Here is a 12,881-nt window from a genome sequence, read left to right as displayed (position 1 = left end):
CCAACAAAATTTGCATATGACAAATTACTGTAATTCCAAATATAAAGCACCCAGACCTCTTGATTAGAACCTAGTCTGAATTCTAAATATCCAATATTCCACACTTAAGCTAACAAATCACACTACCAGGTGTTATTTTAAAAAAACAGTATCTCAATTGCCTAAATTGACTCAAGGTTTTAATCTCATTCCCAGCTATTTGTTATTTTATGTTGAAAACTTCCACACAGTTAGCATAATGCTGTTACTGAACCAGCGACTGGGACTGGAGTTCGAATCCCTCGCTGAAAGTAAGGAAATTGTAATTTCTCCCTGAGTCTGGGGTTGAGGGGGGTGTTTCCTCTGGGTGCTCCAGTTTTCTTCCACCCTTCAAAACGTACTGGGGGTTGTACGTCCAATTGGGTGTAAAAAGCGGCACAGGCTCGTGGACTGAAATGGCTTTTTTACCGTATTGTAGGTGTAAATTTTTTAAAAATTTAAATTGTTGACATTACAGTAGTGCTCACTTATATGTATCTGATGCTCTTTAATTAAATTAATTCAATAAAACTTTTTTAAAACTACAGTAGCAACATCTAGTTTGAAACTAAGAAGTGCAGTGGTAACCTATTGTTCAAATTGGCAGTGGCATCTATTGTTGAAACTTACAAGTGCAATGTACATTCAGTCCAATATATTGTTAGAGATTATGTTCTAATGGGTAACTCTCTGCAGTTGGCTCAAGGGCTGTAGTTTGGCCACCCCTGCTTTACATTCATTGATTAACATTGATTAATTTAAGGTTGAAAACTCAGTTGTATTCATCCTTATTAATTTAAAAGGTTAAATTAATTATAAGTTAAACTTTTAAAATTATTTTAAATTATAAAGATATAAAATAAAATAAACTTTTATTTTATGAGTTGTGTTTTAATCATAATAAAGTTCTTCATGGATTAGTGATCTATTATTCAAAAACCTGCTGACTGGCCAGAAGCAGGATAGTCCAGCACACAGTAAGGTGCTGATCAGATTTATACCCCTCACATTTTCCATCAGAGATGAGAGTTTTTTGATGACTTTCCCCATGGAATTCTCTTTTTTTTTAAATTTTTTATTTTTCACACTATAAACCACATTGATCAAGATACATACATTTTTCTTTTCAAATATATACAGTGTCATTTTCTCCCCCCCCTTCCCATCCCACCCTCCCTACCTCCCCTCCCATTCATTTAAAGTTCAGAATCTAAGATACATTAAACCCGTCAAACAATGTTGTCACTCAATAAAAATAAACAAGAAATTCCACTGAGTCAATTCTTTTCATTTCCTTCTCCTTCTGTCATTTTAGGTGGTAGATGTCCCCGGTAGGTTTTCTCTATTGTGTTTCATGTATGGCTCCCATATTTGTTCAAATATTGTAATATTATTTCTTAAATTATATGTTATTTTTTCTAATGGAATACATTTATTCATTTCTATATACCATTGTTGTATTCTCAAGTTATCTTCTAATTTCCAGGCTGACATAATACATTTTTTTGCTACAGCTAGGGCCATCCTAACAAATCTTTTTTGTGCACCATCCAAATCAAGTCCAAATTCTTTGTTTTTTATGTTACTTAGGAGGAAGATCTCTGGGTTTTTTGGTATATTGCTTTTTGTGATTTTATTTAATATCTGGTTTAGATCTTTCCAAAATTTTTTCACTTTTTCACATGTCCAGATTGCATGAATTGTTGTTCCCATTTCCTTTTTACAGCGAAAACATCTGTCAGATACTGTTGGGTCCCATTTATTTAACTTTTGAGGTGTAATGTATAGCCTGTGTATCCAGTTATATTGTATCATACGTAACCTCGTGTTTATTGTATTTCTCATAGTTCCTGAGCATAACTTCTCCCATGTTTCCTTCTTTATCTTTATGTTTAAATCTTGTTCCCATTTTTGTTTAGTTTTACCATTTGTTTCCTCATTCTCCTTTTCTTGCAGTTTAATATACATATTTGTTATAAATGTTTTGATTATCATTGTGTCTGTAATCACATATTCAAAATTACTTCCCTCTGGTAAGTAATTGCTTCCCAATTTGTCCTTCAAGTAGGATTTCAGTTGGTAGTATGCCAACACTGTATCGTGAGTTATATTATATTTATCCTTCATTTGTTCAAAGGATAATAATTTATTTCCTGAAAAGCAATTTTCTATTCTTTTGATCCCTTTTTTCTCCCATTTTCTAAAGGAAAGGTTATCTATTGTAAAAGGGATTCGCTGATTTTTGCGTCAGTTTTAGTTTTGGTAATTGGTAATTTGTTTTATTCCTTTCAACATGAATCTTCTTCCAAATATTGAGCAGATGATGTAATACTGGAGAATTCCTACATTGTACCAATTTTTCATCCCATTTATATAATATATGTTCAGGTATCTTCTCCCCTATTTTATCTAGTTCTAATCTAGTCCAATCTGGCTTTTACCTTGTTTGATAAAAATCTGATAGGTATCTTAATTGTGCGGCTCTCTAATAATTTTTAAATTTTGGCATTCTATGGAATTCTCAATCAGCACATCCTCTGACTCTATGGCAGAGTCCTTAACATCACCTTCACCCAATCTTTCTACATGCTGTGCCATAATCTGCAAGTTCTTAGTTCAGCCTCAAATTCCCAATATTGATTCTGTTTGTCTGCTCACTCCCTCTCATGCTTCCACCAAAGTCTTCCTGATACTCATCACTTGCTTTCATGTTCTGAGTGCAATTATCCTGCTCTTCACTCATTCCCAAACGTTCTAAAACTCTCACAAGGCCATGGCAGCTTGAGACCCAGTCCCATGTACCAACCACAAGTGCAATGACAGTCTTCAAGTCGTGAAACTTCTGTGGTCTCACCTGAAACAAAGAGTTTTCAGTTTTAAGTTCTCAATTCTGAAACCAGCAACTGCTGAACCAAACTTGCAGTAATAGGGAGAAAACACACCAGTAAAATTCAGGGACTGGAGGACAATAAGTGAACTCTTAAAGGCAGGAGTGGCCAAACTACAGCCTGTGGATCAACTGCAGTCCATTGCCCATTTTTAAGTGGCCATTAGAACATAGTCTCTAACAATAAATTGCACTTATGTACATTACACTTATTAGTTTCATCACCAGATGCTGCTGCCATAGTGAGTTTTATTGTATTCATTTAAATTAAAATTAAGAGCAACAGATACACAAATTCCTACTGAAATATGTGAGCACATCAATAAACTGTTCAGTAGTGTATTGTTATTTTAATGGAAAAATTCTGCAGGCATGCGGTGGTCTGATTATCACAACACTGCTACAATGCCAGAATCGGAATGGGTCTGAATCCTACATCATCTGTAAGAAGTTCTCTCCGTGTCTGCGTAGGTTTCATCCAGGAGCTCCAGTTTCCTCCCACCATTCCATCTGTACTGGGTTTGTGGGTTAATTGGGCAGCATGGGCTAATGGGCCAAAAGGGCCTGTTACCATGCTATATGTCTAAATTTAATTTTAAATGAATTTTTGATGGCACAGGGGTTTTCTGGTCTAAAAACACCATTTTTCTTGCAGTGTAATTGATTGAAAACTGCAGAATTTAATATTGTTTGGCCCATGATTCCTTATATTTTTCTGTATGTGGTCCACAAACCTCCCCAAAAGTGTTTGGGCACCCCCGCCTAAAGGGTTCGCCATTTTCATGGAATTCAGATATCTGGTTGAGCTACTTTCATTTCACTCCTTGCTCTTACTATTTTGTAAATCCCTTAAACCTCAATCCCCCAATTATTTTCTTCACTCTTTTGTTACCCATAAATGCCGCAATGTGCATTTTATCACCCTGTACCTGTGGGAAGTGTGTCTAGCTGCAGCACCTGGCTGAGAGCATCAACAGCAGCTATGATGCTGAGAGCATCATAGATAGGAGCTTTAGAGAGGTGGATAGGCCTCAAGAGCAGGCAGCAGGTAGTCAGGTTACATTCAGGAAAGGCTGAAGGGGTAAGTGAGAGTGCAGGATTACCCTGTGGCCATTCTCCACATTAGCAATTATATCATTTGGAAACTGTTGAGTGGTGCAGCGAGTCTTTAAGAGGAGTGTTGTGAGTAGTTCTGGTCCAGCTGTAGGAAGGATGTCATTAAGCTGGAGAGGGTAAAGACAAGATTCACAAGGATGTTACTGGCACTGGAGAGATTGAGTTAAAAGATCTTTTTTTTTTACATTGCCAGTTTCCTAATTATATCAGGCATTCGGAACCAGGAGCCAAGGACTTTGATACCTGGAGCACAGGTTGACCACTGAAATGGACAAGAAGTCTTGCAGCTATGGAGGTTACAGGAGTGCAGGAGGCAGTGCTGTTGAAGGAGGTGGTGGGATCCACGGATAATCAATGTCTCTGAGGGTATGCTATTTTGTTTCACTTTCTCTTGGTAGAGGCACTGGACTAGTAGCACCTCTGTGTGCTTGCTTACAGGGCAAACAATTGTCACTTTTGGTATTTATGTACATGATAATGAAGGAACTGTGAGCCTTAAACTCCCAGTCTTATGCAGAGAGGTCACAAAACAGTCTGATATGGGAAATGATCATCTTAATGTGGGTGCAACAGGAGGAGTTCTGTGTGATAACAATGATGAAATATCAATGGGACAGTGCAGATAGAACTTTTGTTCAGCATTTTCCCCATGTACTACCAGGAGGATTTTGATGGAACAATAACAGGACAAGCTTTATAGATAATTCCATTATGTATATGTGCTGAAAATATTTGGTTGGACAATGTATACGGAAGTTTGCTGTGTATCTAACCTGTTGTTCCCTAACTTGGGACTCATTGGTAGGACATGGTAGGAGCTTTACTTTGCCTCCAACCTTCCTGCACCAACCCTGGCAGTGTTAGTTGGGACAGAGTCGACTGAGCTAATTTGACATTGTTAACAACAAGCCCCCTCCCCACCCTTCTCCAAAGCATCCTATCAGTGAGCATTTCATGAAGCAGGGTGGAGGAAGTGTAATGCTGAACATCTGAGAAGGAAAATCTCCAGCTTAGGTTGAAAGGCGGGAGGACGGTGTGCGACCCACAACTGTTTTAAATATTACTTTCACACAATTAAACCTTACCTGTGGGTGACAGTGTAATTTATGGGAACTGAGAATAATATTAACTAGCACTCAGCATAAGTTCATTTTTGGTTCCTCATTCAATCTCTGGATAGAATATAGAAACATAACAATTAATACTAGCAACCTTTATATCATTTAACCACCAACCATCAGAATGAGAATGCCTAGGCCATCATTTACTATTTGGTTATAATACTCTTGCATACATATGACTGTATGTTACAGGGTGTAACTCCTGCTATATAATAATACTGAGCGTATTTTTATTAACCCGCTCTGTGCCTCAAGGAAACATTCCTGGACAAGTTGAAAGATGTACTATGTCACAGAGCTTGATATTCCTGCAAATTCTATTAGCAACCAACCATGGTATTAGTGAATGATTTTTGTCCCTGCAGCTTCCTCAATGGGTACTTGCAGCATCAGTCATAGTGTTACTTTAGAACGGAGGATAATCTGTTTTTTCATCTCCATTTTAAAAGGGGAAAATGCCTGTGTTGATTTCTTCTCATGTGACATAATTATTGCACGTCGGCCACCATTGTCTTTACAAAGTGAGATTTTGATTAAGTTGTGAGGAGGTCCAAGAAATTTGGCAATAAAGCTCTGCTCAAAGTACTTAGCCACGTGCATTTATAAACACGGACAAATACCACAAACCACATCCAGATTTATCAAACCATGCATACTTGTATTCACACAAATACAAGTATTCTTGACTGCATCCTCTTCATTGGACCCTCTGCCTCTCCTTTCCTAGTTAACTCTTGATCATTCTCTTCTTTGTTTCATCCTCCCTCAATCCCCCTCTCCTCAGTCACTATTTTATTTTTTTCATTAATACTGGGTGTTGCACGGGCATTTGAGTTATGACGACCTCCTGCTCTACTGCCTTAGAACAAATCTTGATTGAATGCAGACCTTTCTATCTACCCTGAGAGTTCTCTTCAGTGATTCTCACCAAAGTTTATATTCCTCCCAATACTGATTACAAACAGGCGCTTGAGGAGCTCCATGATGTGGTCAGTAATCAAGAGGTGGCCAAGACCGACGCACTACAGATCCACTGTGTAATTAGATCATGGATTTCCTCATCTCAAGACCACAATCAATGAGGATTGGTAATAACTTCTTCTCCACCATCTCCATCTGCACCGGAGCACCACAAGGCTGAGTTCTTAGCCCCCTGCTCTACTCGCTTTACACCTGTGACTGTGAGACTTGGTAAGACAATAACACCATCTACAAATTTACTGACAATACCTTGGTAATGGGTTGTATTTAAAAAAGTGATGAGTCAGCCTATAGGAGGGAGATTGAAAACTTGGCTGAATGGTGCATCAACAACAATCTTGCACTCAAATTCACCAAAACCAAAGAACTGATTGTTGACTTCAGGAAGGGAAAACCAGGGGTGTATGATCCAGTGATCATTGGGGAATTGGAAATGGAGAGGGTGTGCGAATTTAAGTTCTTGGGAGTCACTCTCTCAGAAGGATCTTTCTTGGGCCCAACACTGATGGCATTGTGAAGAAAGCACGTCAGCACCTCTACTTCCTTACGAGTTTGCAGAAGTTTGGTATGGCATCAGAAACCCTGGGAAATTTCTATAGATGTGTGGTGGGAAGAATGCTGACCGGCTGCATCACAGTTGGGGACACCAATACCCCTGAGCATAAAGCCTTCCAAAGGGTAATAGATGTAGCCCAGGATATCACAGGCAAAATCCTCCTCATCATCAAGAACATCTACAGGGAATGCTGCCATCGGAGAATAGCAGCAATCATCCAGGATCCACACCACCCAGTACATGCTCTTCTTACTGCTGTCATCAGGAAATGTCTCAAGACTCAAACTACCAGGTTCAGGAACAGCTGCAACCCCTCCATCATTAGACTCCTCAACAACAAACTTAATCATGTCATTGATATAATCAGTGCTGTTTATTCGGAGTACATTAATGGCTCCATTAGATTCAGTTTCTTCTTTCAATTTTGATTTCATTGCATAAAGGTTCCGACCTAGATTCGAAACCATTGGGATCAACTTGATTCTTGATCTAGATATCCTTCAATCTACCCAACTCATCTTTGGAAACTTCTCAATGTATCCTCAGCACCTCCTGTGTTGCTCCAGCTTCACCTATCTCTGCATGATGCTTGGTTCTGCAATCCAGGAGAATGTCTTTTATAGCCAGTCTCTTCCTATCGTGATTGAGCCTGAGCCAACTCTAGCTGCTAAACAGTATTCTTCTTTCATGTATCACTATAACATCTAGCAGCTCTCACAACTTCAGTACTTTTCAGTGTACCTCTGCCAGTTTAAGTTCAGGTACTTTCTGCTACTCAGCTGCATACCTTAAATGCCGGTGATTAAGGCGGTCTTTGAACTTTAAAAATGTCACCCCTAAATGGTGGGGGGTGGGGTCGCTTACACAGCAAGTATAAAATACAGACCTTAACAGCGAAGTCACAACGCTTCCCCACGACACGTGTAAAATCTGAAATTAACAGTCTCAGTGCTCCCATGCAGAGTCCATATGGCGAGTTTGACTACCGTCAGTTCTGTACAGGCTTTAAGTGGCCATTTAAAGGAACCAATGGTAGTTAATTTTAAAATATATCAATAAAATGTAAACCTTTACTGGGTTATTTGCTTTTGATATATTGTGAATTATATTAAATGTGACTAGCAGCGTCTCACCACTGGTCAGCAATATGTCAGACTTGGAGTAGTCTTATAATACAAAACCTATATTTTAGGTGAAAGTTCAGGTGATGTCTTCTACTGATTTATCTTGTATCTCAGCATATATGGTATTCACTTTGATTCATAGTGTAACACTACATTCAGTGTCATGCACAGATGACTGCCATTCACCTTCACAATGACCAACTTGCAGCTTGTGGGCACAACATTTTTCACTTTCTGGGGAATTGTATTTAGAATTAAACACTGTGAAATCACCTGAAAATATCTCCACTTTAGATAATTGAGGAAGTTGTTTGGCTAGAACACTACCCTGCAATGCACTTGAAAAAAATGTCCTGGAGGTGAGATGATTGACCTCACACCACCAATAGCCAATAGCCTCCTTGTGATGAGATGACTCCTGTCAGAGAAGGTCATTTTATGGCACCCACTGATTTCAGCCACACCCACTGCCCCTCGACGCCACATTTGATCCAATGCTGCCCTGGTTTCAAGAATGCCAGTCACTGTCTCCTCACCTCTGGAATTCAGCTCTTTCCCCAAGTTTAGAGCTAGCTGCAATGTGATTTGAAACCTTGTAATCCTAAAGAAACTCAAAATTAGTGCCAGTGACCATTTACTCTATCAAGCCCTTGTATAATCTTCAGCTCTTCTCTAAAGCTTTATTTTTCTAAAAAGTACCACCTATTCAATAGTTTGCACCTACAATGACTAAAATCAGTTCATTTATTTCCTACTCAGAATAAAAATAGCTATCCACCATGATGCTGATTCCAGCCATTTAAACCCGTGCCACCCAGTTACACCCAAATTAACCTACAACCCTGTACGTTTTGGAGGGTGGGATCAAACCAGACCACCCAGGGAAAACCCACAGAGACACAGGGAGAACAGACAAACTCTTTACGTATATAGCCTACTGACCGGAAATGGAACATATCACACAGGATAAAAGCAATCATATTTATTTCTACTTAAATATTTTACATGAGCAAAGGTATTGGACTGAACAAGGCAATCTTAGATCTAATTAGAACTTCCTTTATGAAGAATTATTTGCTTTCTTATTTCTTAGTATCTAATGGAATTGAAAAGAAACTTTTCAAGAAGGGAGCTTCCCCTGGAAACAACTCTCACTAAATGATCTAGTCCAGAAATTCAATCAGTTACAGGGCCACTGGGATTTGTCTATTAACCTCTTTAAAGCAATCACTTTATTTTAACCTTTGATGATATTACCCAATAGTAAGGAAGGACGAATCCTCTTTTGTACGCTCAGGATCATTAAGGTGTGATCTTAATAAAAGGTAGAAATGATTTCATGGACATCAGCCATCGAACAATTGCTGAAAGATCTGCTGAATGTAAGCCAGTGTACCACACCTCGCTGCCGGATCGTGGAATTGAAGGAATTCAGCAATCAATTCATGATTCATGCAGCATTAAGAATCACCCCGATCACAGCAGGAACCCCTGTCACAGCTAAGTGGTACCTTTTGAGGTACTTGCAATATTTTCATTGATGATAAAGCAGCAGATTTGTCAATTTATAAGCGTTCTCTTCAGCAATTACCCTCTATAACCAATTGTTGATTTTAAAAATGGGGTTCATGCCTGTTAAATTATTGGGCTTGTTCAATTCAACAGGTTCTGTCCATTCCCTCTTTCACTCCTCACCATCCTCCACCCCTCCTTCGGTCAGAATATACATCATTTGTGCATTTAAACAAAAGTGAACTTTCACTATGCTCCTGCACAAAAGATGCTGATTGAGTACATTAGACATTATTTCCTTAAAAATTATGGATTCAATTTGATAGCTGATTGAACAAACACCGTCTGACTTCTCATACAAATTGTTGAGTTGCTTGGGCAGTGGTCAGAAAACAGGGGAGTTCTTCATAGTCAAGATTTATACAGCATATAAACTACAAACCGTAAAACCTCCAGGTGCTGGAATCCTGAGCAAACAATTAGCTTCTGGAGGAACTCAGTGGAACAGACAACATCCATGAGTAGAATGGTCAGTGAATATTACGGGTTAGGACCCTTTATCCTGCTCACTATGAAGCCTATCTATGCTAATCCCATTTGCCCACATTAGGCTCTTGTCCCACTACACCTTTGATGACCAACTTAAATTGTTAGTGAGGTATCAAAGAACTTTGTTATATATCAGACACAAAGGTAAGTTTAATGATTAAAAATAATAATTCTGTAAATAATGGATTCATAGGCAGTTTCTTTCCTGCTGTTATCAGACATGTAACACGGCCATACACTTTTGTTTATTTACTTGTTTTATTTTTGCACTACTCGTAGTTCAGTATGGGTTGGCTTGCCTGGATAGTGTGCAAAACAAAGGTTTTTTTTAAAAAAATCAGTTCCTAAAAGACTGATCCCACTGGCCAGTAACTCAGCCAGTCACTCAAATGAGTAAAGTAATACCTGATTCAGATGTGAACAGGTACTTTTGTTCCAACTTGAGTTATTCTATTCTAGAAATAGATACCAAGTTTAAACTCAAAGAAGGTCAGGCACCTTGTGACTAAAAACAAACAGGCATCTGTATAAACCCTGGATTCGAAAGCAGAGTTTTTATTGATTCAGGAAGGCAAGGATTATTCACTGTGCAAGTTTACAGATTCATTGTTTATTCAGGATAATGATTGAAATAGATGTGAAACGGTGATGGGTATAATCGTGACAGATATAATTACACAGTAATAGACTGATTTCATACCTTTAGCACAATTTAATAAATTGCCACCAGAGAAGAAAGTAAATTCATTGTTGATGCTGAATTCTTTAAATAATTACCAGGGCAGGAATAATAAAGTTGTTAATTTATACTCTCCACATGTCCTCAACAGCAGCAGAAAGATGGGACAGGGGCCTTGGTTCCTCATTGATGATTTCATTGCAATATAGGAAAGTACCAACTGGAAATAATGTAGGATTAGTGTAAATGGGTGAGTGATGATTGGTGCTAATGTGTTGAGCCAAAGAACCTGTTTCTGCACTGTATCTCTATGACTATGTTCCAGGTGGAACAAGGGTTAAGTACTGAGTAAAGCTCCATAACACTATTCCAACAAATACTTACAGGGAAGATATAGCATAAGTTATGCGCAGAGTAAAATGCAAAATGAGAAAAGTAATGCATTCCCATATAATATTTCTCCTTTTCAAAATTAAACCTAGAGCCTACAATCATCTCCTTCTCTAATTGTAACTACCTTTAGGGTAAGGGTTAGGGTTATCCAAATAGTCATTGCACATAGGTAGTGAGCAGGCATAGTGTTTTATTGGCTTCTGCATCTGACAAGATGTTGGGGTGATGTGGGGGCATCATCAGGCACCTGATATGGGCAGTTAACAGGGTTGTAGTCCCAAAATTCAGAGCTGGAGACCTATTTGCAGCTCACTTGAATGATTTGGAAAGAGTTTGAATCTCACATTCTGATACAGAGGTCCAAATGCTCCCATTAAACCTCACAATGGAGGTGTGACAAGGTTGTCAGTTTAGAGAAATTAAATCAAAAATGTCGATGTCTTTCCTTAATTGTCTCCCTCCTGACGATTGCTTCTGCTTCAAGATGTTACTTGCCTCATTTCAGGAACATTGGTAACTCCCCACCATTCCTCTTTCTTTCCCTTTCACTAAAAAAAAACTCCACAAACGTTTCCATTCTATTTAGCAGAAATTAGGAAAGTTTGTGGGATTTCAAACCAGGAGATTTTGTTTTCATTTGCTTTTCCCATGTGAGGATATCTTCACCAATGTTGTTGTCTTCACCATCCCTTTACTGAAGAGATAATGTGACCGCTTCTCCCTGACAGTCATTTTCAGTTTATTTGACAAAGCAGCAAAATGCATCATGTTCTCTTCTTCACTCTGAAACAATAAAGCAAAATTAATAACATTTGCTATTTTAGTTAATTTTGAGGAAGTTCTGTGGTTCAGATTGAAGGGTGCCAGGTGAAGAGATGATGCATCAAGCAAAAGGTCAAAGAGTAAAATGAAATATCTCAGCTGAAAGGTTAAGCATCATTGTGATGGATAGCAGGTGAAGAATCACGGATCAGATTGAATTGTTCAAGTTAACCATCAACAGTACAGAGCAGTTTAAAGGGTGACAGAGAAATAATTGTTAACCAGGAGAAGCTGGTCTTGCCAAATGGTGATTTTGAAGCCTACAGATTGAAGGGGGAAGACAAATTTAGGGAGATTCCATAGAACCAATGAGAATGAACCAGTGCAGGAGAGAGTGCAGTGCCTTCATCTTGATTCCTCAATGAGATCCTGAGGATGCTCTGGGGCAGAATATTCAGCATTTAAAAGCAATGAGAAGTACCCATGTTAGAGAGGGGTGAGAGAGAGAGAGAGAGAGGTGTGAGAGGGGTTGAGAGAGAGGAATTAAGAGGGAGGAGTGTGAGGGGGGGTGATGAGAGAGAGGTGAGAAAGAGAAAGGGGTGAGAAAGAGGGAGGTGAGAGAAGAGGGGTGAGGTAAGAGAGAGAGGTGTGTGTATGTGTGAGAGAGAGAGCACGAGTTCCAACATGTGAAAGGGTATGTGATTCATTGGTACTCTGGTGGGTTTCTTTACTTCATAGGACATTTAAATCAGTTTGTGCATGAGAACCCTCATACAACAATGGTGTAAGTCACAAGATAGTCTGTTTAAATTATGTTGGTTGAGGGAATAGTGTTCATCTGAACACCAGATGGCATTCTATAGCTCTTGTGAAATACAATTATTGACCTTTTAAACCCATCTGAAAGGACAGATTTTCTTTGGTTTGAACAGTTCAGCTGAAGGACAGCCCCTGGCAATGCTGCAGCACTGCTTCAGAATAACACTGGTGAGTCAACTGAGTTTGTAGGCTTCAGCGTCTCTATCTGCATTTGAAACCATAACCAAGAGAGAATGACCACCAAGCTAAAGATTTAACCAGCAGTGAAATTTTAAAGTTCACATCTTGTGCATTGTAAGAGCAAACAAGTGCTTACACCGCCATGTATATGTGCGTGAACATGTGGTCCCGCCCAGTACATGGG

At 38.9% G+C, this 12,881-nt stretch overlaps 2 protein-coding genes across 16 annotated transcripts in view; one reads left to right on the top strand and one right to left on the bottom strand.

The window, feature by feature from the left end:
- arsa (arylsulfatase A) overlaps nt 1-12,881 on the top strand; it is an 87,243-nt gene that overhangs the window by 30,387 nt on the left and 43,975 nt on the right. For 7 of the 14 annotated variants that reach the window (XR_011348067.1, XR_011348069.1, XR_011348074.1 and 4 more), the window contains one exon: nt 4,215-4,387. The exons of 3 other annotated variants lie outside the window; for them this stretch is intronic. The gene's annotated coding sequence lies outside the window, so the exon portion shown is untranslated. Of the gene's footprint in view, nt 1-195; nt 291-4,214; nt 4,388-6,107; nt 6,334-12,881 lie in introns of all 14 variants that reach the window. 4 more of the 14 variants (XR_011348065.1, XR_011348064.1, XR_011348068.1 and 1 more) reach the window with 3 other exon arrangements.
- LOC138748492 (protein tyrosine phosphatase domain-containing protein 1) overlaps nt 10,436-12,881 on the bottom strand; it is a 32,903-nt gene continuing 30,457 nt past the window's right edge. For both annotated transcript variants that reach the window (XM_069908814.1, XM_069908815.1), the window contains one exon: nt 10,436-11,719. In XM_069908814.1, coding sequence (XP_069764915.1) covers nt 11,570-11,719 — 150 coding nt within the window. In that variant the 3' untranslated portion in view covers nt 10,436-11,569. The remainder of the gene's footprint in view (nt 11,720-12,881) is intronic.

This window comes from Narcine bancroftii, chromosome 13 (assembly GCF_036971445.1).
Source record: "Narcine bancroftii isolate sNarBan1 chromosome 13, sNarBan1.hap1, whole genome shotgun sequence".
Taxonomy (NCBI): Eukaryota; Metazoa; Chordata; class Chondrichthyes; order Torpediniformes; family Narcinidae; genus Narcine; species Narcine bancroftii.
This window is presented reverse-complemented; position numbering and strand designations above follow the sequence as displayed.